General features: G+C 37.2%; 1 protein-coding gene across 5 annotated transcripts in view; it reads right to left on the bottom strand.

Annotated features, from left to right (window-relative positions):
• Positions 1-2,725: 2,725 nt before the first annotated feature.
• The window catches only part of DCAF6 (DDB1 and CUL4 associated factor 6), a 91,760-nt gene continuing 66,770 nt past the window's right edge, over positions 2,726-27,715 (bottom strand). For all 5 annotated transcript variants that reach the window (XM_062003152.1, XM_062003151.1, XM_062003153.1 and 2 more), the window contains 5 exons: positions 16,231-16,369; positions 10,571-10,727; positions 8,959-9,047; positions 5,785-5,890; positions 2,726-3,151 (listed from right to left, as the gene is read on the bottom strand). In XM_062003152.1, the coding sequence (XP_061859136.1) occupies positions 3,087-3,151; positions 5,785-5,890; positions 8,959-9,047; positions 10,571-10,727; positions 16,231-16,369 (556 nt within the window). In that variant the 3' untranslated portion in view covers positions 2,726-3,086. The remainder of the gene's footprint in view (positions 3,152-5,784; positions 5,891-8,958; positions 9,048-10,570; positions 10,728-16,230; positions 16,370-27,715) is intronic.

The following is a 27,715-nucleotide window of genomic DNA, read 5'->3' as shown; positions in this document are numbered from 1 at the left end:
AGCACATTTTTCAATAGTGCTGTCAACTGGCCCACGAAACAGTGCAGTACAGGGAATTCCCCAAGTACCATAAACAGCCTTTGCAATAGGCCTGAGCCTCAGAGACTGAACCCAGCTCAGTGGTATCGTTGCAGAAGAAAATTACTTTGCAGACACGACCACTCAGCTTTCCAAGGCAGCACCTCTGAGCATGTTCTCCCATCCCTTACACACAAGCGCACACACACTTCAATGATAGCCCATTTGCTTGTGCAAGGGCAGTGAAACCTGTATTAAACATTTACTTCTGCAATTTCTTCCTCTCCATCTTCCTTTGGGAAGCTCTGAAAGACCTTAGGACATACACAATAGTCTACAAATGTACAATCTGCATTCTACAAAGTAGGAAAATAAGGTCTGTCCCACATTCTCATTCCTGGTGCTATCCCTCAAATTTGAGGTCTTATTATTGCAATTAGAAACCGAAGACCTTGGACACATCTTAGTGGCCAGCTAAATCAACTGGTCACTTGCCGCAGAAGCATTGTATTTTGTTGCTTGTTGGGTCTTTTCCTTTCTTTGGCTTACTTGAAAGGAACAATGATGGCATCACTATTACGTGAAGTGCACATCCCCAGTTTTCGTTTCTGCACACAGGATGTCAGATTCTACACGAGGTGAGAATGGTGGCACTAGAGGGAGCTCTTGCAGTATCACCCACCTCAAAGTCCAATCTGAAACACGGCCCAGATCACAAGATTTGGTTCCAAGAATTGTGAGGTTTTGGATTGTGGATTGGTTTATTAACTTCTTCTTTGCACATTTGAATAGAACTTTCAAATGTTATTTTCTGCTACACACTCTACAGAGCTACCAGCATTGCTCCTACCAACAGCTCCTATTATTGATTCTAGGAATTGAGACTTAGCCCATTACCTAAATGTTTATGAAGGAAACCTAACTCAAGCACTATGAATATCTTAGTTTTAGAAAACCTGCTTGAAAAGCTTCACTGAACTTTAAAAACAATCTTCCAAATATTAAACTTTTTCCCTTACTGAGATTCAACCCACCTTTTATAATCAGTCAACCTGCAGCAAAGCACTTGAAGTTAGTATTTGGCTTTTGAATAAGAGACCTTTTGGGAATAACATGCTTATGGAGGAACCCGTAAAAAAGACATTTGCAAGAGTTTTGCTTTTGTTTTAGATTGTGTGCTCTTTTGCTGGCAATCGCTACAACTAAAGCAAAAGCAGTAGAAGCAGCTTTTTTATTTTTAGGAAGAATGACATCCACAGTGATGATTTATAAAACCTCTCTAGTGAAGACAAAGGGAACATTCTCCATTTACTTACTTGAGAAAGATTTTCAAAAGACAGAAGTTAATAATTTCTACATAAAACAAGTCAGGCTTCTGTAGAAACACCACAGTCATTCTTTCTGGAAGCAAATACATCTCAAGTATTATCTTTAGAGGACGTAAGAACTGTGTCAAACATGGTGTTACTGTGTTTCGTTCACAGAGCTGCTCAAGATCCACAGCTGTAGAAGGGGTCCACCATTGCAAGAGATGCCACAGAGAACAGGAACACAGCTTTATTCCTCTTGCTGCCAACAGCTAAAGTAGAGCAGGCAACTCTACTTAGATATACCTTAAGTATCCTACATATATTTACTGTATAGTTCTCTGGAATCTAATGAGAGGAATACTGTTCTGTTACAAAAGAAAAAAATCAAGGCTAATTTACATATGATAGTAAAAATATTGCTCACTGAAGCACTATGAGCAGTGAGGTTTGAATAGCTCTACATCATTGTGTCCCCCACCTCCTCACATAGGCGTACCACAAAGTCATAAAAGATTGTTTCATTTATTGATGGTCCAAAAATGCTTGCCCAAAATGCTATGTCATAGTGAAAAACCAATGTTTTTCTTCCTTCTCCAACAAGACCAACAAAAGACAAATATCTGCATCAACCATTAATTTCACTCCATACCTTAATAGACAAACAAATAAACCACTTACCTTGTCTTCTTATAACAGTAGCTACATTCTTAAATGCTTAATAGATTTCCATTCTCTGTTGAACCAATCTCATCTGGGTGTGAAGTTTCCAATATTACACAATGCTCCACTGTTCTGAGACCTCCATTCTTTTGGGCACCCTCTGTCTCCAAAACCACCTCTCCCCACACTGCCACCCCCCACAGTTATTTTTTCTTTTCCTATATTGACTTCACTGGATCACTTTCAAAGCTTCTATACTTTGCTTTTCCTCAGTAACTTCCTATCACCTCCTTTAGAAACAATCAATCAACCAACCAACCACCCACCCACCCTGTTCATCTCTTCACACCTTTCCTTTCCCCTCACGTTGTTCTTCCCTTGCTGAAGTGTCTTCACTGTTACTGCCAGCTGAATTCCATATAATTCCCATTTCTCTTCCCTCACAGATCTCTCTCTGTCTCCTCCAAGGGTTTTAGTTTTCACATTTCTTTTATTTTCTGTGATTATAGCCCTTCTCCAAGTCCTTTCAGCCTGCCTGCATCGTGAATCAGGATATCAGGACGTTGTGATAATGTTGATGTGGGGAGTTCTTTTTGTTGATGCAAGCGAGGTTTGCGAAGACCGTGTGATGAATGTATATTTTAATGATAACGCAGCAATAATGGGACTATAGTTACAAGGTGAAAAATCAATGGCTGCACAAAGAAAAAACACAAAACTACTTAAAACAACCAAATCTTTTAATTAGAAAGCAACAAACATGCAAACAGCAGGTATAGAAATTTATTTGAACCAACGTTTTTACTATAATGAAAGTTACTTTAAAACATTGATCCAAGCTCCCACATTTGCAGGTTAAGGAAAATATTGCACTTTGCATCTTCTAGCACCCCTCATACATGGCAAAACATTTTAAAAACATTTTTGCTTATTTTACTTGCACACTCTCCCAAGTCATGCACACAGTCATTCAAAAAGAAAAGGTTAGGTTATCCAAAAGCAATACCTTAGAATTGCACTAAAGCTCTGTAAGGAAAAATATAATTAATGTCTTATACAAATTCCATTAATATCTAGGTGCTTGCACACAACTGCCAGTTACTCTTCATCTTCATTTTCATTTTCTTGGCCAGATCCTTCCGATCTGTCACCTTCCAATCGGTCTGCAAGACACAGAGATTTAAGAAAGATTTAACTTCTAAAGTTTTGAGGTTTCGGTAAATATTTATAGCGTACCATCTCCCTAGGCTGCTACAACACACTGTGGCTTTGGTTTACATGGGAAAAGAAAGTCTATACAGACTGACAGCAGAGATTGGGTAGAAATGTTACCACAAGAAGAGAGAAAAAGGCAAAAGCCCTAAAGGATTTCCAGACATGAAAGTGAAATTTGTATACAAAAGGAGCAACCTTGTAGATGCTGACTGGCTGTCAGCACAGGAAAGGTGAATGCAAACACAATTTTAAAAAGAGATGGTGAATACAAGGGATTGGAGAACTGTTCTAGGGAGCTAAAAATAGCTTCAGTTAGAAATTTGTATACTCCAGAAAACCAGGGAATCGCTGTCACTGCGTACATCAGGAAAAGTACCTTTTGATACAAATGTTTAGAGAAAGGCATTGTGTAAAGGAACATGAATGGCTCCGGATCTATTACTCATACAACATGCACTGTCAGGTTAAGAAAACTCCACTCAGTCATAACATAGATTTTTATTGAAAGTCATATTTTGGGCAGGTCAAGTATTTTGCTCCAAAGAAATCATAACATATAAAGAAAAAACAAAACAGATATATTCAGCTACAGCAGTGGTGAGGTATACCACTGGGCTGAATACAGTGGCTTCTTCCTGGCTCTTGAATTGTCACAGACCAGAGAGAGGTGAAAGAAAAGCAGCAGCTGCTGCCAGGCAGACCTTCCTTCCTACCTCACTGCTATAAGCCCACCACTCTGTTCAGACAGTACTAGAGATACCACATTTAATCTCTACAGTCATTTTCACCTTAATCTACAGTTGGGTTAGGTTTCCACCCCGTATGTCATACCAGCCTCTCAAAACTTTGCCTCCTTGCTTTCTTCCCAACAGGACATCTCCCTGTTGTCCTACCTCTTGAGTACCAACTCACTGCAATCAACTTCTTCAGCACTAACATCCAAGAACATCAGTTCCCAATGACGATTATCCATGCAACCTCCTGTACCCCCAGTTTCAGACCTTAGGGAATTACCCCTTCAGAAAAGAGACATCCTAATACCTGGTGTCCCAGGAACAGTTGCCAGTGGCCTCATTAGTATCTCCCATGGTCCTGTATATGCACACCCTCCTTCAATCCTAGACAATTCCAAGCCCACAATAACAGTCTGTCAGTTCATCTTATGACTCACTCCAGTCATCCTCCAAAGTTTTCCCATCACACATAACTCACTTAATAGACTATTCCTTAGTAGCGAGAGTATTTTTCAACATCTGATTCGTAGAGTCATAGAATGGTAGGAGTTGGAAGGGACCTTTAGAGATCACCTAGTCCAACTCTCCTGCAGAAGCAGGTTCACCTAGATCAGGTCGCATAGGAACATGTCCAGGCGGGTCTTGAAGACCTCCAAGGAAGGAGACTCCACAACCCCTCTGGGCAGCCTGTGCCAGGGCTCCCTCACCTGAACAGTAAAATAGTTTGTTCTTATATTTAAGTGGAACTTTTTGTGTTCCAGTTTCACCCCATTACCCCTTGTCCTGCTGCTAGCTACTATAGAAAAAAGGGAAGTCCCAACCTCCTGACACTCACCCTTTAGATATTTGTAAATGTTAATAAGATCTCCCCTCAGTCTCCTCTTCTCCAGACTAAACAGCCCCAGTTCCCGCAGCCTTTCCTCGTATGAAAGATGTTCTATACCCCTGATCATCTTGGTGGCCCTGCACTGGACTCTCTCCAGAAGTTCTCTGTCCCTCTTGAGCTGAGGAGCCCAGAACTGGACACAGGACTCCAGATGAGGCCTCACCAGGGCAGAGTAGAGGGGGAGAAGAACTTCCCTCAACCTGCTGGCCAAACTCTTCATGATGCAACCCAGGCTGCCATTGGCCTTCTTGGCCATGAGGGCACATTGCTGGCTCATATTTAGCTTATCAATCAGGACTCCCAGGTGTCTCTCTGCAGAGCTGCTCTTCAGCAGTTCGACCCCCAGCCTGTACTGGTGCATGGGGTTGTTCCTTCCCAGATGCAGGACTCTGCACTTGTCCTTGTTGAACTTCATGAGGTTCCTCTCTGCCCAACTCTCAAGCTGGTTGAGATCCTGCTGAATGGCAACACAGCCTTCTGGGGAATTAGCCAGTCCTCCCAGTTTGGTGTCATCAGTAAACTTGCTGAGGATACACTCTGTCCCCTTATCTAGATCGTTGATGAAGATGTTGAACAAGGCTGGCCCCAGGACCAATCCCTGTGGAACTCCACTGGCCACAGGCCTCCAGCCCAATTCTGTGCCTTTGATCACCATCCTCTGGGCTCTGTCATTCAGCCAGTACTACACTATGAATAAGCTATTTCAGGACAGTTAGAAAAATACTTATTTTGCTCTTTTCTTACTCTCTGTTTTCAGGTAAAAAAAGTAACGGCTGCAAAAATGTTGCAAATCTCACAACTAAAGAATCAATTCCTAAGAAGTTTTATTAAGAGACCCTTAAACAACCCTCAAATTCTCCCAACCCTAAATGTAGCCACAGGGAGATAAAGATCTTGATGGTCACCCCATTTGCTATTTCATAGACCAATGTGGTAGATAAGCTCTTCAAAAGTCTCTCACCTGCTCTTATGTGATTCAACGAAGCCAACATTCGTAACATAAAAGAAGCTGGAACAGTAATAGTGTTCCTGGTTTCTTCCAGCATTAATTCATTACGTGTTATAACCTAGAGGCCGGGAAAGGGAAAAAACAGCACCAAAAATAAACACAAAATTGTACTACATTGATATGGTTTGTAGATACATGGCTCCTACACAAAATGCATTTACGGTGTCCAAAATTATAATAAGTAAGCAGTATTTTAATAATTACTATCAAATAGTTACACCAATTGTATGTGATAAGGAAAGTCAGACAGCAGACTCTGTCTACAGATATCTAGTTGCCTATTTGAAGAACATTCTATTAAAATCATCATTCCATTGTCCACATGCATGGTAGATATTAAGAAGAGCAAACTGTTGGAAAAGAGATTTTGTACAGAATACGAGGACGGATGACAGAAAGTGCTGTTACAGATGGCAACACTTGTACAGCACAAAGTTCTAGCACCAGGGCTGACAAAGAATACAGGAAGGAAAAGACACGAGGTTACTCTAAACTCCTAGCTTTATGCTGCTTGAAACTTCTGGAGAAAATCCAAGGAACACAAGCAATTACTCTATCCCAGCCATAATTCTTTCTAAATAGATCTACAGTTTGCCTCTAAATGACTTGAAAGAGCCAGCTCCTAGTGTCTTAGTTGCAAGGAAAGAATATCCACTAATAAATACTTCTAGCTCTTTTGCCTCCTTTTCTTCCTCATTCTACTTCCTTGCCATCCTTCTTGCTTTCCTGTTAAACTCTAATTCCATACTGTAAATTACGTCTCAGCTTTCAGACTGCATTCTTGCATTATTTTTAGTAAGTGTACAAATTTCTTTAGGTAGAGACAAGTTCTGACCATTATTCCGTCCTTCCTCCCAGATCAGCTACTGTAAGGTGGGAAAACAATGCATTTCATTTTTTTCCCTGAGATGCCTTCTTAAGCCTGTTCCTCTTGCGAGGAACATATTCTTGCAAATGTCTGCACTGGCCTACTCCTAGTCAAATCAAAGCATCTCTTTTCTGTCATTCTCATCTGCTTACCAGGCACTTTGCACAACTGATCACTTCCTAAAAGACACAAACTGGGAAGACAGAAGGCTGTCCTTTTCTGCTCTTTCACTGTTTCTCCAGTGCATCATCAGTAACACCCCTTTGACAGCCTGCTTGTGATGCTGCTTCTGAATTGAGATTTGTTCCCATTCCCACTATTTTTGCCTATTCACTAATGTCAATGATTATAAATGCGGTTCTACATCTATACTGAACTTTCACAGAATCACAGAATCTTCTCCAAACACTGTGCTTTCTCTCCAGATCCTCTTGTCTACAAAAAAATCAGTTTAGGTATGCTGGATGCTTACTCTAGTCAAATTTAACATGTAAAGAACTACTTTATTTCTATGATTCTCTCCTGCCCTTTACATAGGGATTAGTTAAAAAGAACCAAACCCAAAAACCCCCAGTTAAATTACAAAACCATACCATGGTCAAATTTTATCAAATTTCTAAATTTTTAATTACAAGAATATTAAATCTCCTCATAATTTATTATTAAAAATTCAGTTACAAAAATATCAGCACAATAATTACTTTTAGTACATATTTATGTTTAACAGTATTTCTAAACACCAAAGACTCTAAAACACGTCATAGATTTAAACTATCATACACTATACTAAGAACCACAGAATGGTAGTGGATGGAAGGGACCTCTGAAGATCATCTAGTCCACTCCCCCTGCTGAAGCTGGTTAACCCAGATCAGGCTGCACAGAAACAAGTCCAGGTGAAACAAAGTGTACAAGAAGCATCACTTCACTCAGTGTTATGACTGCTAAGATAATGGGAAAAGTTCAGAACGCAGAAGTGGATAGTTTAGGTTTTCTTCAGAGGGATGGGAGAGGTGGTGGCTAAGGGTTGGGCATTTCATTTTGTCTTAAACATATATAGTACTAATACAAAGAAATAATTTTTTTTTGAAAAACAGTCTACTATATCCCTGCCATCCAAGAGATTGCACAGAAAAAAAACAATAACCCAGACCTTTCCACAACCAAATTTGCCTTTATCTATTACTTATAGAAAAAAAATCTAACATTAAATTATGTTATGTAAATCACAAAAAAAAAAAAAATTATTCAGCAGTCAACTATATGATCATCATAGGCCAGTTACTATATATAGTGTTATGCTTTGAGGGTATGAAAACAACATTTTCATAGAATCGCAGAATAGTACGGTTGGAGGGGACCTTTAGAGACCATCTAGTCCAACTCTCCTGGCCAAAGCATGTCCACCCAGATCAAGTTACACAGGAACACGTCCAGAAGGAGATTTCACACCATCCCTGGGCAGCCAGTGCCAGGGCTCCCTTATCCTCCAAGAAAGTAGTTTTTCCTTAAGTGGAACTTTTACTGTTCCAGCTTTTTTCCATTACCCCTTGTCCTGTCACTGGGTACAACAGAAAAAAGGGATGCCCCAACCTCCTGATATCCATCATTTAGATATTTGTAAATATTAATGAGATTCCCCTTCAATCTCCTCTTCTCTAGACTAAGCAGCCCCAGGTCCCGAAGCCTTTCCTCATAAGGAAGATGCTCCAGTCCCCTGATCATCTTGGTGGCTCTGCACTGGACTCTCTCCAGAAGTTCCCCGTCCCTCTTTGCATTTGGACTTTTAAAACTATTGGGCTTGCAAGGTTTGCTCTATTCCATCAAGTTCCCAATTTGCAATCTGAATCTTAACTCCCTTTTATGGCACAGAATATTTAATAGGATTGATTTTTGCCCTCCCTGTTCTTCTGTATATCATTATATTTCCTTCAGTTACTTTATTTGTTTAAAGACAGGCATTGTCTTAATTTCTAAATTCCTGACAGTTTTCTTTCTATATTTGTTTATACTTTTTCCAGCTTCTTTCATGTACATAGTACCAGATCATGTATTTTCCAGAAGAGTCAATGAAATACAAAGTGCCTCTGTGTGCTGCTAATATGAAAGCTAGTTATTATTATAAATTATAAAGTTTTATTTGTAGCCCATTTGTTGAATATTAAATAACTGTGAATCCAGTATCAGTAGTTTACACAAATTCTTTGATAGAAATGGAAGATGCAACATTACTATGAGAAGGGAGGAAAGTTTCTTACCTCATCTGCAAGTTTTCTGTTAAAAATCTTGGATTCTTCCAACGGCGACCAAATTTTTATATCATAATCAATACCCGAAGAGGCCAGAACTAGAAGTAAACACAGCAATTCTAAATTAAATGTGTTACACCTTTGCCAGTACTTTGTGTACTTAATCAAGGCTGAAAAAAAAATCCCTTAACTTGAAGCATTTACTTGCAAATGTCAGCTCCCATACTGAACACACTCCTACGTAATTAATAAGAGACCTGAGCTACAGATTGTATATTTTCATATATATATATATATGTGAGGAAAACACATGCAAATATCAAAAGCCTCAATTTTTTAAATTCAAAAAACATCAAAATATACATAAGATAGGAGCAGAAAGCAAGAACAAACCCAGCCACTACTAACACATTTCTGCTGACGGCCTGGCACGTGGATGCAGTAGCAACAAAGCCTTAGCAACTGCAGACCCAGATACAAAGACCAAAGCAAGATAATTTCAAATGTTGTTTTGACAGTTGGTAGTTTCAGTGTATTTCATGTAAATGTAAGTGATATCCAAATATAAAGAAGTAATTATAAGCTCTTATAAACATTTGTTAAAATATGGAAAACAAAACATTGTAGAAAATTCTTTAGATCGTTGCACAAAACCACTGTGGGAATAAAAATTCCACAGAAAGATCTCAGTAACTGGAAAGCTGTACAAGACTAACTGTCCTATGAGGAGGATAACCTCTTTGTTACATTTTCAGTGTATGACTGAGACAGTCACGCTCCATCAAGAAATCAGTAAAGCTACAAGGCATTTTGAAAGGTGCTCCCAAAAGAAGTGTCCAACCTAGCCAGACACTCCAAACGTGTACAGAACACAACTTCAATTAAGCATTTTAAAGTTCAAGGCTTATTAAAGTAGGGCAGTATTCCACGTTTCCACAAACTGTCTGAAAAACACCCAGTCTCTTTGGGTGTTATTCTAACAACTTGATTTACTTATTTATTTTCAGCTGACTGAATTAACAGCCATATAAGCTATGAAAAAAGAAACAATATGAATACTTTTCTTTATATGCAGAATGCTTCATATTTACCATTTACATGTCAGATGACATATGATTTCTTCTACCACCTTTCAAAATTTTCTCCTAAATACAAATTCATATAACTTCTATTAATTTCGTTCAATCTTCTACTCTCACGCAGCCAGTGAGACTTAGACATCCACTTCAGTCATGTTTTTTGAGCACAGTCAAGTAAAGACAGATTCCATTATCAATTCCCAGAGTGTTGCTAGTATTTCAGTGATTCTGTATTTCCCTCACTAGTGTCAAGGAAAACATGCAATCTATTAAGGGGAGCAAAAAATGGAAATTCTTCTTATTACTTCTAAACTTTCTATATATAGTATGTCAGTAACACTTTCATTCCAAGATGTTATTGAGTAAGAAGGGTTTTAAGGGCCAAAAGTCGTTACTAAAAGACAAAATAACATCAGTATTACCTAATTTATATGGGAAAAAATTATTACAATGCTCTATTGAACGAAGAATTGAAGACTGAGCTTTAAAATACTTTCTGTAAGTAACCTAAACATGCAGACTGGGAAAAACAACGATCTTACTTGGGTCAAATGGATGAGGCTGAAGACAGTTAACCACATGATTATCAGCTTCCAGCAGCATGAGATGTTCAGCAGTATGTCGATCCCATATAAAAATATGGCCACAGTCTGAACCACTCATGACAAAGTTAGATCCCCAAAAATTAGCTTCCTTTATCTGCAGTAAAACAAAAGTAAAAAATACTTTATAGGACTAGCTAGTGAAAAGTACAAAGAGTATACTCCCGTTTCCACAATTACCGCCTCCAAAGTATGAGCTCTGCATAATGAGGAAACAACATTTAAGAAATTTAAGTAAAATATTTAAAGAAGACTGATTAAAAAAAAGGAAATTCAGATGGTTATAGATCTCCAGAGTAAAGTAGCTGCTAACAGTTAGGACGGACTGAGCAGTCTGGAAATAAATGACAGCAAATTTGTCACTTTCCAAAGTGACAGGAAAGATATTGGAGACAAGGGCATGTGAAACGGGTTTTGGGAAGCATTTGGCAAGTTAAAGTGCTTGACAGGCTAATCCCTGGTGATGATTTTCCATTTACAGAGGAAGAAGAGATGAGACAGAAGCTTATGAAAATGGTGGGGGGATTGGTGTGGTGTGTACAAATTGAGTCTGACAGATAAAACGGGGAACTTTTTCCTCCCCCTCTATAACCAATCAGACAAGAACTAAGACTTCTTAGTCCAAGGCCAAAATTGAAGTTACAAGCCACTGAACAAGGAAGTGATCCTTCAGCATCAGCTATTACGGTAACAGTAGATTAAAGTAGGATGCATCACTCCCTGCAAGTGGTACCAGCAATATCCAATATTGACACAGCAATGATGCATTCTGTTCCAGATGGTTGTTCCTATCTTTGCTTTGTTGAGGTGTAGGAGCACCTTTGCAAAATGTTTGGAGTGATATCACTAACATTTGTCACCTATCAACAGTGTTCCCAAGCTATCAGCAACAAGTATGTGTAATACATTGACAATATGGACTACATTATTTTTTAAATACACACATTACTGTGTATAAAGTTACAGAGCAAGGGAAAACCTATCTTGCAAAGGCAGTGAGTTGTTTGAGGACCTACTGTTCATTCTGAAGGTCATTCTAGCATCCTGGGCCAGCTCATGGAGTTTTACTTTGCACTGACTGGACTAGCATGACAAAAATTGTACTAAATCACTTCTCTTTGGGTCTGGCCTACAGTTATGTTACTGATAACACAGTAGACTGATCCTGGATTTTAACTGCTTGTAATTAAAACATTCAAGGAAGACTTTCCTGATTGGAGAACTGTATATTTGAATGAAGAAATTCTACACCTCTGACAACAGCATGGTAATAATCTTTACTTGAAAGATGCACAAATTAGCCAAGAATTTTTCATTAATGAGAAACTATGGGAGGAAGATAAAACCAGTAATATGAGTTAAAGTGTGCACATCTGTTTGTGAATGAACACAGCTGGGCCAGACATGCCATCAACTGAAGGGTATTGCAGAAAGATCCAAGATCCTTGAGAAGGCTTCCAGAAAATCAGCCACTTCTCACCGCAACCGCAGAGCTTGTTGCAGTGCCTCGCAGACAGTGAAGTGACACAGACTGGGTGCACTTGGGCTTTTCCCTTCTGGCAGCTTCTCCAGGAAGCTCTGACAGGGTTAAAGGAGGTTGATGAAAGCCTTCCTTGGTAGCAGGAGGACTGTCTCTGCAAAAGTTTCCTGTCATGTTCAGCCTTTCTTCCCCTGTCATCTCTCCATCCAAAGAGAGGAATGTTATCCTCTGGGTAATAGGAAAAGCGGAGTTTTAGGGAACAGTATGCTCATGCTTTAGACTAGCATACCATATAATGGTTTGTTACATCATCTATTTCCCTTTCTTTGTGTGAAGTGCTATAATTCAGTGGGCATTTAAACCTATGGTCTTAAGCTCCACAAGCACTCACAGCCTCATCAGCAACATTGTTCTGGATACACAATCGCTAACAATGCTGTGAATATCCTTCTAATAAAGTAACCATTTCTCCCCTCAAAATGGCTGGAGTGTCTCATCCCTGATGCTGAGAATTGAAGAAAATAGCAAGTACTGGACATGTACTTGACTTGAGAAAGTCTTTGGGAGATGAGCTACTTAATGAATCTGAACTTTTTTCTCCTCTTTGTTCCCATCCCTCTCACCAAAACATTGTCAAAGATTACAAGAATAATGTATTACCTGATAATAATTCACACACGTTAGCTAGTTTTTGTATGGATTAATGTATTCTTTATATTTGACTATACTATTTTTATTTATTAAATGTTATTTATTTAGAAATACTTATGTAATAAATGCTGTATTATTTATTGTGTGTTTACTAACTCCACGGTAAAATTCAGACCCCTTGGGTGTTTTATAGATCTGTAGTTCTCATGGGTTTTGGAACTGAAGGCAGCTGAAGCAACCTGTCCTAGGAAATGGGTTAGCATTTCAATGCAAATGATCATGTAAATGACAGAGAAATTGCATGCCAGGGAAAAAAAATGGCAGTAGGATCAGGTATCCATTTCCTTGAAGTACAATATTGGTATTATTCTACACCTGTTACTTTCAAGATACCCTTATTACTACAGCCTGAAAGATTGTAGCTTATTCAATTTCTGAGCAAAAAAAAGCCACCCAAGAATATTTTTTTTCAAGAAGCAACTATTAGGTTTATCTAATGTAGAATAAACTTTTCATGCCACAGCCTCTCTCAGTCTCCCTTACTAAAAAATTGTAACTCAAATGAAACCAAATAATTAGTCTGAGCAAACAAGAATGGGTCACTTCACTAATGATTAGAATCTTCTTTTGATATTGCTTCTGATTTTATTCAGAGTAGGACATCAAATTAACCATTGTTTTACTACTTAAAGTAGGAACAGACTAGGCAGCAGTATCTTTCTCTATTGCTGTCCTACGTCATCTGCAGGGTTAGATGAGGTGGCAGAGGGAGGGGAGGATATGGCTTCTCAAACAGCCAAAACCCAATCACAAGATGTGAGCTGATAGTTCCACAATAGCTCAGTGTTTGTTCTGGAGAAGACAGTCTGAAAGTTAAAAATATAATGCTAATCACAAGATTACGCTTTAAACAGTTACTAGTACCTCGTATGAACTCTTTAAATTGGCATACACCAGGCAAAAGAAAAACCCATGTGAACATAGGTTCCCTATGCAGCAGCTTTCAGAGTTCACACATATGTTGTCCTGTGTTTGAGGTTCAGTAAAATAATTTCCTAATTTTTGGTATTTAAGAATATCTCTGGCATGCAGGACAAAATTTTGAGACCATTTACACAGAATCTTACTATGGAATTACTTTCCAAGTGATGCATCATAATAAAGTGCTGAAGAGGACAGTGCCTGCATCCTTACCTTTCCTTTTGTATCGTTTTCTCAGCACTAGAGAAAATGACAGAGACATGGTATTGCTCTGTGCTATGTCTCAGCTACCTTGATTTACAGACCACTATGATAAAGAATCATATTAGTAAACTGAACCGTTATCACAGTTAAAAAGATGTACTTTGTTTTCAGCAGAAGTTTTAACGTCCAGGCTTGCTGCCTCTTTGCCTACAGAAATGCACCAACGATGGCAGTCAGTGCAATAAAGTCATCTTGATGTCTAAAAACAAGGCAAAGGAGCTGCATTCCTGGATTCTGTAGTGAAAGACATTTCCAATATATTCTTTTGGCAGCTTTTGTCTTTTAGCTCCTCCTAACCTATATTTTTCATTATCCTGTTGGAAGTACATCTAAATTATCTCCAATAATAAATAACTTTGTATTTTAATTCTCCATTATAACTTCTTCTGGATTCCTTTGTATTGTCTTATGCAACTGCTGATTTTACATTTCTGGTATTAACACAAACTAATTTTAGCACCACATAAATTAATAGAATTGGAATTCAATTCTAAAAATTCTGCTTTCAAATTCATATACACATTCACCTTTACTATACAGATACACATTCACAATTAATCCCATTTATCGGTCTATTGAAGAGAAGTTTCTTTGAAGTCAACATTTTAAAATGAGGACTTGGGATGAGTGGAACAGAGGAAGAATGAAAGGATGAAAGACTAGGACTGGAGCAAAAAGCAGTGAGGAAGAGACAGGAGAGACAACGAACTAAAGGCACATGGCAAAAGACAAATTTTGAAAAGAAAAAGGAAAGGGCATCTGGGCTCATAAGAGCATTTTTTTTTCCCCCTCCAAAAGCTAAAGAGAAACAGGAAATCTCTCAGCCCTCACCTTCTACTACCATCACACTCCCTGCTGCCATACTTTCAGGATTGTTCCATGAAAAACCAGACACACCACAGAGTGTGACATCATTTGAGTGGTTACATGGAAGGGATCTGTGTGATGGACAAAAACGTTCCGAATCTGTCAGTGGTGCAAGCTTGACAAAACAACTTTATTCCTAGCCTGTCCGGATGTGTAGGAAACAAGCCCTCTCTAAGTTGACTCCTTCACAAATTTAGAAAGGAAATACCATCAGCATCTTTCTTTCAGGAATCAGAGTTTCGATCAAAAAAAGTGAAATCTGTCACCATAGAAACCAAATGCGAAAATCACATTGTCTTCCACTATGTGCATTCCTTGTCATAGAAGCTTACGTGAAACAAAAGCGAAACCATCAACCCACATTCCAAAGAAAATAAACAACAAAATCCATGGAATGATCTATATAATAAACACAAAGGCTGACGGAAACTCAATTAAGATCACTTAAGTTTAGTTTTAATATCTCTGAACTACAAACCGCTTGATGCCATGACTTTTAAACTAATGGGGTTTTCAGCAACTAAAAAAATTTCTGAAAATACAGTGCAAAACTCCTTGTTCATTAATCAAAGTTTATTTCAAGCTTTGCTGCTTAGGTAGACTGAAGTATGCATTTACTGAACCCCAGTGTAATCAAAGTTACAATAGTCTAGAAAATTGCTTTTGGAGGTAAAGACTACTCAGATCATCTGGCAAAATACTACGCCTGCTACTTCTACAAAATACCACCTACTACTCAGAACTTTCCATCTCTGAAATACTATAAAAAGTGAAAAAAGAAACAGCAAGGAAAACAGCATTTGGTTCTTATGCATCACAACCACATAATTGCATTTTTCATAAAATACAGTATTTTGTATGAAAAAGCCAGAGTATCTAGCAGTTAGATTACGAGGTAATGACTAGCACTATTTTCCTTTAATTCAGAGATGTCAAGGCTCTTCAAAACTCTGATTTAACCCTCATTTTCACTTCCAAGTTGTTAAAAATTTAAACAATAAGACCTTGGAAGGAAAAATGAGGATTAAATTGTAGTTTTGAGAGTAGGCACATTTTGTAGCACTTAATCTGACAAACAAAATGAAAAAGAACTTAAGAGGAATACCAAAGACTTCAAAAGATGTTAAGGGGAGAAAGTCTTAAACTCAAGTAAACTTAAATATCTAGCATGATGACACGAGTTACACTAACTTTAATTCTAATTTGTGGCAAATTATGTGGCTTACAGCTGAACATGCAAGAAAAAGTTCCTAAAATATATGACATTATACTTTTTTGGCAAGCATATCAGTGGCAGCTAAACTGATTCAGTCCATAAAAATCTCTACAGTTCCCAAAACAGACAAAGAGCTTGTACCATTGTTCGGGAGTTCCGATGACCTTTATAAACCATCTTTATTAAAGGACGTCTAATATTCAATGTTTCCAGTTCTTCCATTTCTTTTCTTTCTTTCCTCCTTCTGAAGAGCTCCTGAATGCGGGCAACAGCAGATCGTCTATAAATTGCAGACAAAGAGAACACTACTGAGAGTTCATCTCTAAACACTGAAATGGGCTACCAAAAAAGGACTATAAAATAATAACTAGGCACTCAAACACACTCTCCATAAATTCAGTACAAACATCAACATTATCCCAAATGTAAAATTACAGTCTTCCATTTTTTTCCATCCTTGCTTAGAACAAGAATAGCATGCAAGACAGTGGAATGTCAAGTGATGCAACATTTTATTCCCTCTCTGAAGAATGAACTTCAGCTGGCAAAATTCACATGCTCTTTTATTCTTCCGTGCTAGAGATATCTTTCACCCATAATGAATCAGTAAAATTCTGAGGCAAAAAAAATTATGTCAAAACAGAAGTTTTTAAAATTTAAAGTTATTAAGGATTCAGAGCATCGTCCAGCATGATTTGTTTTTTCCCTAAAATTTCATTAAATGTATTTCTCTTTACTATTTCTGCATGGCAAGACTCAAGATTCAGACAACTTAAGAAAAGTACCTACACTAAGACAGGAGATTATTTGAGATGGGGTATTATAGCAACTATCCCATACATTAGCAGTGAAGGGATAGAGCAGATTTCCTAGAATAACAGAAAAAAATGACTAAATTATATACTCTGCTTTTTGAAAGTTAAACTCCAGGAATCTACATCTTAATTAACCTGTAGAAAGACCCTGGTGTCCTCACTTTTTCCTCTAACTCTGAAGTTTACAGATCCCCATAAATCTACCTATAACCAAACTGTCACATCCCAGCACCTGCATCTAACTCCTTTTCTTCTTTTCTTCCATGTCAAAGTTGCTATTAGCTTTGAGGTCCTGCACACAGTACAAAGGCAATATCACTCTCAAGAAGGAGTAGGGACAGATTTTAGCAGAATGCAAGGAGTCAAGCTATTACAGGAATTTATATGATCCTGAAAAGATGGTATGTCATACATATATCATATGAGTCAAAACTGAACACATTTGCAACCTCAGTCCACTGCTACCAGAAAGCTAGCAACCTTAATTTGTCCACAAGTAATGTGGTATTGTGTTTTAATTGCTGATTAATCACTGTTCTAATCACTGCAGGAGTTCTGGAGACTCCTGCAACAAGTCTTCTTTCCAAGAAAAACCAAATCAGAACCCTATCAGATCTTTCTCGTGTCTAATTGTTTCAGCCAGCGGTGCACTTAAGAGTATTGTTTCATTTTTGTCACAGGAGAAAGCTGGACCGTAAAAATTAAGGCAAATGTTATCACATAGCTAGGTAAAGAATGAAAATGAATGTAAGTAATGAGTCACTAATAGAGGCTTCTTAAAAAAAAAAAAAAAATCAACCCACAAATAACCCAACCAACAAACCACAAACTATTGTCTAAGACAGACAATCTAACACAGACAAGCTTTTAAAAGAAATTTTAACACTACTTTTCAATAGAAACTTGAAGAGATTTTTAGGCAATAGCTCCATTTAACACTGGACCACTTATTATAACACATTTCTTAGGCGCTTCTCTAGGAAACAATCCGAGAAAACATAGACTACTACTACTACTGCTTTCTTTGTCAATTTAGACAGTTTTCCAGTTCCTCCTTTTTATATTATACTAAATAAATATATTGTATTCATTAGTCAATCCTCATAACATATGGAGCCTCCATTTGATTTAAAGATTAAAGAAGAGGGTTCTTCATAGTCTTCATAAAACAGGGAAAAAAAAAGCCCATGTTCTTCATCTGCTCTGCTTTAAATATCACAGAATTATCCTCCTCACCAGTTTACTTCTATGTGAAGGATAACAGAAGGGTGGCACGTATACGGCAGGCTACATAAGACACTTACAGAAACTTTAAACAACTATTTGTTCACAACTGGTTTTATACTTGTTTTTTAAAAAGATGGGTTTTGTGTGAGAAAGTAAAAGCAAGAATCATGTAACAACTACCCTGCTACCAATCCCATCGGTGACGACACAACCTTGGAAGCTGCACGCACAGCTCTCCAGTAGAGTAGACCCTGTTGGCTTCAGTAGCATATCTGCTAGCCTTACTGCTTACTTACTGTCACTTACCACGTGCTATTTGTAGTTTCAATGTATTTATTCACATTAATTAATTAATAAAAGATGTGCAGTGAAGGAGCTGAGAAGTCAAACAGCACTGAGACTGCCAAAGCAGACAACTTATCTAGCTCTTTCAGAACGGTTACTTGCTAGGTAGCAGTAACAAGTCTTGGGATTAGAATGTAACTAATTGTTAAAACAAAGTAGTTTCTTGCATCATTTTTCACCTTACCATCTCTGGAAAGATTAATCTCCTCCTCTGAATTCCCCTAGGCTTGAATGCAGACATTGCAAAAAACCCCCCCAAGACTATTCAGCTGTCAGAATCATGCATTTTTAAATAAAAGCAGAAAGATAGAAGCAACTTTTGGTAAAAACAATGTCTTTCAAATACAGTAATTTATTAATTTAAAATCCTGATTTGGGGCCTTATTCTAAAAGGTATGAATGGATTTATATCAAATTCTTCTGTAAAGTTGATGATTATCTTTAACAGGGAGAGTACACATGGCTGTAACTGTGATACATAGGCATTCTAAGCCTGGCAGCAGCAGGTCTTCTCCAGAAAAGTATGAACCCAATATAATGATATTTCAGAACAAAGAACAATACAGTGAAAAGGATTCTCTCTGAGAGGTATTACTTTTCCATAACCACAGATTTTCTGTGTGTTTTTTGAAACCATATACACACAAAACAATTAAAAAATACAACATTTTTTTTCCCCATGGCTTTTAAATTTTCATTTGTATTTGTGATAAGCATTTCCTGTCTGTGCCAACATAACCTTCAAGAGTAGCCTAATCACACAGAGCACCTGCAGATACAGAAGCACACTGTGCAATTCTTGCTGTTCTGAAGTTCAGCTTAAGCACAGTCATACTGCAAGCCACTGCTTCCCATCCAAACTGTGAGTACTCTTCCAAGCACAAAATGTCAGGGAATTCAGTTTATGTACATTGTGTTGGCACTCCTCAAGCAACTCCATCAATTGATATAATTGTATTATGTATTTGCATTCAGGTATCAAATAATGAAGATGCCCAAGAAATGCTGGATATAGACAAATGTTATTAATTTTGTGGTACAAAAAAATGTTAGTGTTTGCAAAGTCAATAAAACTGAACTTTGGTTTAGTTATGTCCTTTAACTGTAGATAGTGATCTGACTTCAGAATAATTCAGTACTACTGTCTGGCCTGCAGGTATAAAGGTTTTTTTAAGCATGCTTTGCCAAATCATGTGGTACACTAGTACAGTACCTTACAATAAAGTTGGTGGAGGTAGTCTTAGTAGGATTGAGACCAAAATGATGTATGGTACTTTCCTTACTACTTTCATGGAGTGTGCCTTGTGGCAAGATAATTATTAAATGTTACTTTCAAAAGTAAGAATATAGACATGAACCCAAGCACAAGTTTTCCACTTAGGATCAGCCAGGTTTGAAGTCTCCAAAGTCAATTGTGGTACACATTAATCATCAAACGCCCGTTTAAATTAAGCTTTGGATGAGTGGAACAGGGATTTAGAAGTGAAGCCATTATATTCTTTCAATTAGACATAGGTTCAAAAGAAAACAAATGAATCTACAAAAACTTTGTGACGTAGACTGATCCATAGCTATGTACCATACATAAAGAGAAATGGAAAAGATATAAGTATGTAAATTAAGCCCTAACAAAAATGTAAATAAATGTCACAAAGGACATTTTCTATGTTTAGAAATTCTGAAGTTTAATAAGGATTTTTTAAAAGAAAATCTATGAAATTTGCACAATTTAAAAAACTAGTTTGCTTCTTAATGCACACTATGTGACAATGCTTCAAAAAGGGGGGTTTTTTTGAGAGTGAGCTGCAGACTTCAGTTCCCAATCCACGTTACCCAACAATTTCTGACTAACTAGTCCTATATGCTTTAAGCAAATATGGTCATCTAGTTAGAAGAGAGACAGTCAAAATTAATGACATGTTTATCAAAAGAGGGAAAACTGAGCAATTGTCCATCAGTTGAACCTGTAAACCATCTACAGGAATTCCACTATAGACTTTGTTCCACTAGAGGTCCAGATGCAGTGGCTGACATAAAACTAATCTGGCACTCCAGATAACCCCGCTTCTTCTAAACACCATTATCGCAGACCAACAGGTGCTGCAGTTGGCTGTAAACTGCTTCCTTTTTCGATCCCTCGTCTCAGCTCTGTACTGAGTATTAAGGTCAGTATTGATTCCTCCAATATTAAGGATTTTTGGCACTTCTTAAGTTCCCAAATATACTTACAGATGTCTCTTTTAGCTAAGTACCAGAAACCCTGGCTTCTTCTCTTCTGCTCTTTCAAGTTAAGATTTCCCTGCCCCGCCCCGTACTGTTGCCACCCTCTTGTTGGATTTTTCCTACCCACAACAACTGTAGGGAACCTAAAGCTTATAACCAATTATTTTAAATCTGTTTCTCTAGACACTTCATAGTCCTTTCTTCGTTGGCTGTGTTGAGGAATCCACCTGTCAGCTACCATGATCCTGCCCATGAATTTCAACCGTGTGTCTTTACAAGTCGGCTATCACCACCAAAGTCTAATCCAACTCAGGAAGCCGTAGTGCTGGTCTTTACCTCAACCTCCAAGTTCTCTCACTATTCTACCTTTTTTGTTTTCTCCCCCATTCCACTGGGGAATGACCAAGCAGCTATGTGGGGCTGAGCTGCCTGCCAGTGTTAACCCACACACACCATACTAAAGTAGATCCCTTTCCTAAATATGGAGATTTGATTATATTTCTGATTTTGATTACTAAATAGCCACGTTCCTTTAGAAGCCTTCGAACCTATGGAAGAGATTTATTACTGCTGCTGAATATCAACCACTAAGATAGTTCAAAATACAAGGGCAAAACCATCATGTTAACAGTACATTGACTCTATCCTGAAGCCCAAGTTATTTCACAGCTGATCATATAAAAAGAAACATTTACTGTAATGGCACATTTACTGTCCTTTCAACATAATCAATGTTTAAAATATTTTCCACTACAAAACATTTCTATATTTTTACCTAACAACCTGCAGAATTATAATGAAAATCTGAGGAAAACATACTACTAAAAAATTCTACGCTGAATGCCTCATTCATTTTCATATTCAATTTTTAGCTTTATGAAACAGATATTCCCATGGGTTGTACTGAAGAGCTGAAGTCCTCCCTGGTAAGCATGTTTAATATAGAAAGAGTGCCTATCACAAAATTTAAAGTACAAAAAGTACAGATACCTGAACCTTTAAGGAAGTTGACTAGTTAAATTTATGTATTCCAATTGCAGCTAAGGCTATAATATAAAACAAAGAAGTACATGTCTGTGTTATTTTGCTGTAGGCATTTAAAACACAGCTCTTAGACTTCTATGAAAACTTATACTGAGTCACACAAAGCCAAGATGTTAATTTTAATAATCAGAATGATTTTGTGATATTTTTGTTATATACAGCCTTTGACATTAAAACATAACAGATAATTTCCGCCTCTTATGGCATGTGGCCAAACACAATTACCCCTATATGCTCTTACAATTAATTCACTCAAGTAATTCAAAGAGGAGTATGAGATCAAGAGACTTTTTAATTTAACTTCACTAAAAGAAACATTGTGCAAGATGTAGCATTTATCTTGCTAAACATGTATTATTAAATATAGCTTTAAAAATTACGCTCGGTTCCACAAACTTGTTTGGGCAAAAAATATAAACAGTCTTTGATACATATATTCTTATATTTTTATCCAGAACTGGGTGTTCTCTACTACCAGACAAAGCAAGTCAGCAGTGGCACATGCAAGTATAACACGTTCCATAGCAGATGAAGAAAAAAAGGTATTTGCTTTTCACAAACCACAGGCCTTTCAAATTCCATTAATTTATATGGCACACAATAAAAAGGTTAATCGGTTATTAAATGTATACACTGCTGTTTCTTTTCAATTTCCATGCAGTACATGCAGCTAAATATAACTCAAGCAATATGCTCTGTAATTCACAGCATTTAAAGTATAGCAGTTCTTAAAATGGCAGTTAGATATGGAAAACAAGAACCTGATAAATCCATTATAAGGCAATAAAGGAGGAGGGGAGGAAGAAAATAATTAATTACCTCATTATTCTATCACCTATCGCTGTTCCTCTGATATTATATCTAGTAAAGGGAACAACAACTTAAGTCATTAAAAAATGCTAGGTATCATGTTTTTAAAAGGTTAGCATCTATTACAAAATGTGCTCTACATATTCCAACTGAGAAGACTCTTCTCAGTGTGTTAGTATATGAAACTACTTTGATTTCAGGAAAAATAGTACTCAGATTACATAACAGTGCACAAAGTTGACCTTATAAAATGCAGTAGTTGCTCACAGATCACAGCAGAAGTGGAAGCAGCTGCATAATCTTTTGCATTTTACATTCATATTTGTTTGAAATTTTAACCTACTAGTTCAACATTTTCTAAGCTTATCAGCAGCTTCTGTCAAAGTCCAGACAAAATTAATTCAGTCATTTAAGCAAGAAAGCAGCTCTCAGAGCAATGCCACAGGCTTGGGGCAGAGTGCCTGGAAGACTGTTTGGCAGAAAAGGAGCTCTGGGTGTTGACAGCTGGCTGAACATGAGCCAGCAGTGTGCCCACATGGCCAAGAAGGCCAATAGCATTCTGGCTTGTATCAGAAACTGTGTAATCAGCAGGACATGGGAAGTGATTGTCCCCCTATACTCCATGCTGGTGAGGCTGCACCTCAAATACTGTGTGGACCCCTCACTCCAAGAAGGACACTGAGGTGCTGGACAGGATACAGAGACGGGCAACGAAGCTGGTGAAGGGTCTGGAGAACAAGTCTTATGAGAAGTGACTGAGATAACTGGAGTTATTTAGCCAGAAGATGAGGAGGCCAAGGGGAGATAGGATCACTCTCTACAACTACCTGAAAGGGGACTGTAGTCAGGTGGGGATTGGTCTCTTGTCTCCAGTAATGAATGACAGAATATGAGGAAATGGGGTCAAGTTGCACCAGGGGAGGTTTAAATCGGAGATTAAGAAGAACATTTTCATCAAGAGGTTTGTTAAACACTGGAATGGGCTGCCCAGGGACGTGGTGGAGTCACTGTCCGTGAAGATAAAGACACATAGATGAGGTGCTGAGGGACATGGTTTAGTGGTGAGCTTGACAGTGTAAGGTCAGTGATTGGACTTGATCTTAAAGGTCTTTTCCAATCAAAATGATTCTGTGATTCTAAGATTCAGAGTTGTTTCGACTAATTTGTGAAAATTAAGTAAAATACATTAAAAACTATACTCTCTGTGCCTAAAGAACATACCTCTTGCATAGATTTTTTTTTCCTTCCACAGATTGCAAAGTACACTGCTAAGGCAAGCCAAATTTTTTATCTCTTTCAACTAAATTTGAAGGACTTATTAAGTTTTAAAGAAGATATGTGATGTGCACACTTCAAGACAAACTTGCACTTCTCATACTTGTAAGAAAAAGGGCCTTTTCCTGTGGATCCGTTAGAAAATAACCTCCTGGGCTTTTTAGGTTGAGTACCTAGCTATACAGAACAGGTTGGTTTTGTTTTGGTTTTTATTTTTAATTTAGAAATATCCTGTGTAGTTCCTTATGCATTTGGTTAAAAAGAGCATGTATTTAGTAGCCCAATGACAATAAAAACCCTACATCACTATTTAGCTTCTTTAGTGGCCAATCCGCACCATTCCAATAGTCATGATCAGTGGCTTCAGAAATTCTACAGAAAAAATTCAATTGTCACATTCTCAATTATTTATTTCAAAGAAATGTCCTTCTGTGTCAAAGTTATTCCTACTTGATTCCTAGTCATCGTTCAGCTAATTTAGCCAATTTATCAACCAAAGGACTGTGGTATTTCTACGTATTTTGCTGCTACATTTTAAAGTCTTTTTCGAAATATTAAAGAAAGTGCAAACTTTGTTTCTGTATCTGTCTTTCTTGACAGCTCAATTTCAGGTTAGTTGGTGAGAAATCTATCTTTGTCATGTTTTGATATTTGTAAGTATCCACAAAAAGATATTATGTCCCTTGTATCTATTCTTCAATTATACGAGAGAGAAAAAAATCCGACCCTCAGTTTCAAAACATTAAAAATTAGATTTGTACCCAATCAAAATTTGATTCTGCAAACATTAGATGTGCAAAATGGACAACTCTCTGTTAGTTAATCAGAAATCTACATCCATCTTTCTAAAACTAAAGTGAGATCAGCGGAGTTAATGCAGCAGAAAGTTCTCCATTTATTTAACTGCAGGTACTGTCAACAGCGCTAACAAAAGGGTATTTCTGCTGCTTCTTTTCCTTAAGGGGAAGTTTGAGATCGTGACTTCAGAGTACAGAATCAGAAGTCTACCCTTCCTTTCTAAGGGGAGAAAGTTGTACTATACAGTGGGAAATCAACTCTGAGACAATTTCCCTTATCTTCATTTCCCCAACAGTCAAACTTCTCCCCAATATAAACAATAGTTAGCTATTAGGTATATAAAAAACAGAAAATTAAGAAACCTAAAATTAGTTATATATAAAACTATTAAGGCTATATACTGGGAAAGGCCTATTTGTCAAACAGCTTTTACAATTTTGCTTCAGAAGGCTACAGCCACTTTTACATTTTTTGTCCTAAACTATAATTAAACATTTTTTTGCCACTGAATAAAATAGGTTCACAAAAGGCAGCCTTATAGGCTTCTTGAGAAAGGAAAAAAATCCCAAACAAAAAAACCCCAAAGCAACTCCTTCCTAGATATTCTAGAGAGAGGAAAAAATACTCTATAATTTGTACTAATGTCATTAATTCTTTCATAGGATGTCAGATTGGATACTAAATTACTAGATAAACTTGAAAAAATGAGATTTAGTAAAGGAATTGTTAGGTAACACAATATACTCAGTGGCGAAAGAGAAAATGTAAGCCTATAGGAAGCGTACTGGTGGTGTTAAGCACCAGGCTTGCAGGCAATTTTGTTTAATTGCTAACAGTCTTTGAGCAAAAAGTAGGAATGTATTCATGCAGTGCATTGAGGACGTGAGGTTGGCTGACTTAATGAATATAGAGGGAACTGTAGGACCTTGAGAAAAAGAGGTGGGTAGAAATTCTGTAGTATAAAATTTATAGCGATATACTTCTTTGTGTCCTTCTGGTGAAATAAGAACACATTCATTAGAAATGACAAAGTAGGAAAGACTCAGTATACTAACTGATTTTGTGTCTGACCACAAGGAACCACTATAAGACAGCCATAAGCAAGAAAGGTGAAGGATATAACTACAGCTCACTTTTGTGTTAAAGAATCTTCTCTAGACCAAGAGTAACACTCATACTATTAATCCTAGCAAAATTTGAACAGTGCAGTGTGTATAATTCTGGTCTACCATATTCAAGAAAGAAGAAGAACACGAAGGAGTACAGTTACAAGAAAACCACATTTTTTACCACTAAGAATGAGAAAAATTTGTCACTCGGTCTAGTGAAACAGAAGCTGAAAATACACAGGGTAGACATCAGTCAAACAATAAGCACTGGGCATGAAAAAAATATTTCAATAAAAATACTATGTTAACACAAACCAAAATGGCTAATTTTAGTCAATTTATACCCACTATAGCAGCAATGTTTTGAGGTAGCTTTCCACTGGGTTAAGGAGCCAAGGGAGATTTTGTATCAACGTGATGAGTTTATGAGAGGGATTATACACTATAATGACTGTTGCAGTACTAGTAGAGAGGACTTCCAGTTCCTCTCATTCTATTTCATATGAGATATAAATGCTTGAAGGGCTTATAGCTAGCCTGTTTTCTCTCAGGAAATACAAATTCCTTTGAGGACACATAGGATTTCTTCCTATCCTTCAGTATTTCAGAGGGTATTTAGAAAATCCTGAAAACAGAAGAATAGGAGGAAACATAACATCAATGTATATCTGACTGCTTAGAAGTTAAGCCAGAAAGCTTCACTGCTTGCACAGACACAAAAGCAAAACAAAATGAACTGGTCAGGCATTAAATCTGAGTAAGGAAAGCCTGGAGGTAATCCTAAACCAGTACTGACCATATAGCAACTTTTGTTGGATTTTATTTAGGGGAAGAATAAAGGAGCAGGAGGCTACAGAAAGAATTTTAATTATATTATTAATTTAGTTGAATGATCTTTCCTATGTGGTAAATTTGAACTGCTAGAGGAAGAAATTCCACTGCACACAGAGAAAGAAAAAAAAAGATAGGTCGGATGAACTGTTACTTTATTTAAGATGTCCCCACTAGTGGAAAATTGTAACAGCTATATGATACCTGAATTATCATTATGTTACTACAAAAAACTGTTAACATTGTAAAGACAACATTAGGTGCAGGAAGATAAGCTAAGAATCCTGCTTGAAAACAGAAAAGGGATTAAAATTGCTGGGCTTTTAACAGCTTGCTTTTCAATCACTAAATTGTAATGAATATTGGCTTTGCACTGAAAACTATTTCTGCCATTAGACATTCATCTACAATTACTTAGCATCACGTGGAAAGTTAATGGATTAAGACCAAATCTCTATCTATTGGCTTTTTCATAGAAACAGTCATTTAGTGAGCAGAATTACTCGTACTATGTATTAAGCAACCACTCACTGTTCCTTTTCCTCATTATTGACAACATGGTCATTTGTGATTTGATTTTTTTAAACAGCAAATTATTGAAAACCTTTTCAGTATACAACTACTAAATTCTTACTGATTTCCTAATGTTAAGAATACATATGGTAATGCTTCCTGTAAAGCATTCACATCGCTGGTGTAAGAAATGAACAGCAAAATAACACTGCCTTTCAATAGGGTAGGAGTAAAGCTAATGCATCTGACGCTAGGTTACATAACGTCTAAAATAAATTAAATGGATATTTTCTTAAGTCTAACAATAGAGATGTTGCTTAAATAATTACTACTATTTTTAAAAAGTACAAGAAATGAACCCAGTGAAGAAAGGTGAACCAGCAATACTAAATGGGGGTTAAGTTTACTGAGTGACCAAAAAAGAATGTACAGCCATCTATATTTTATAAGATAAAAAATACACAAAGCTAACTAAATGCTTCTTTTATTCATGACAAAAACTAGTAATCTATCTTTGTTTTTTTCCTGGCATACATACTGATATTCAATAACCAACAATAGGAAAAGTATTATAGAGTTTCTCCTTCAGAGAAAAAGAAAAATGAAAAAATTTCCTTGGAGGTCTTCAAGACCCAC

This window comes from Colius striatus, chromosome 1, assembly GCF_028858725.1.
Source record: "Colius striatus isolate bColStr4 chromosome 1, bColStr4.1.hap1, whole genome shotgun sequence".
NCBI lineage: Eukaryota > Metazoa > Chordata > Aves > Coliiformes > Coliidae > Colius > Colius striatus.
The sequence above is the reverse complement of the archived record's forward strand: the minus strand, read 5'-3'. Positions and strand labels throughout refer to the sequence as shown.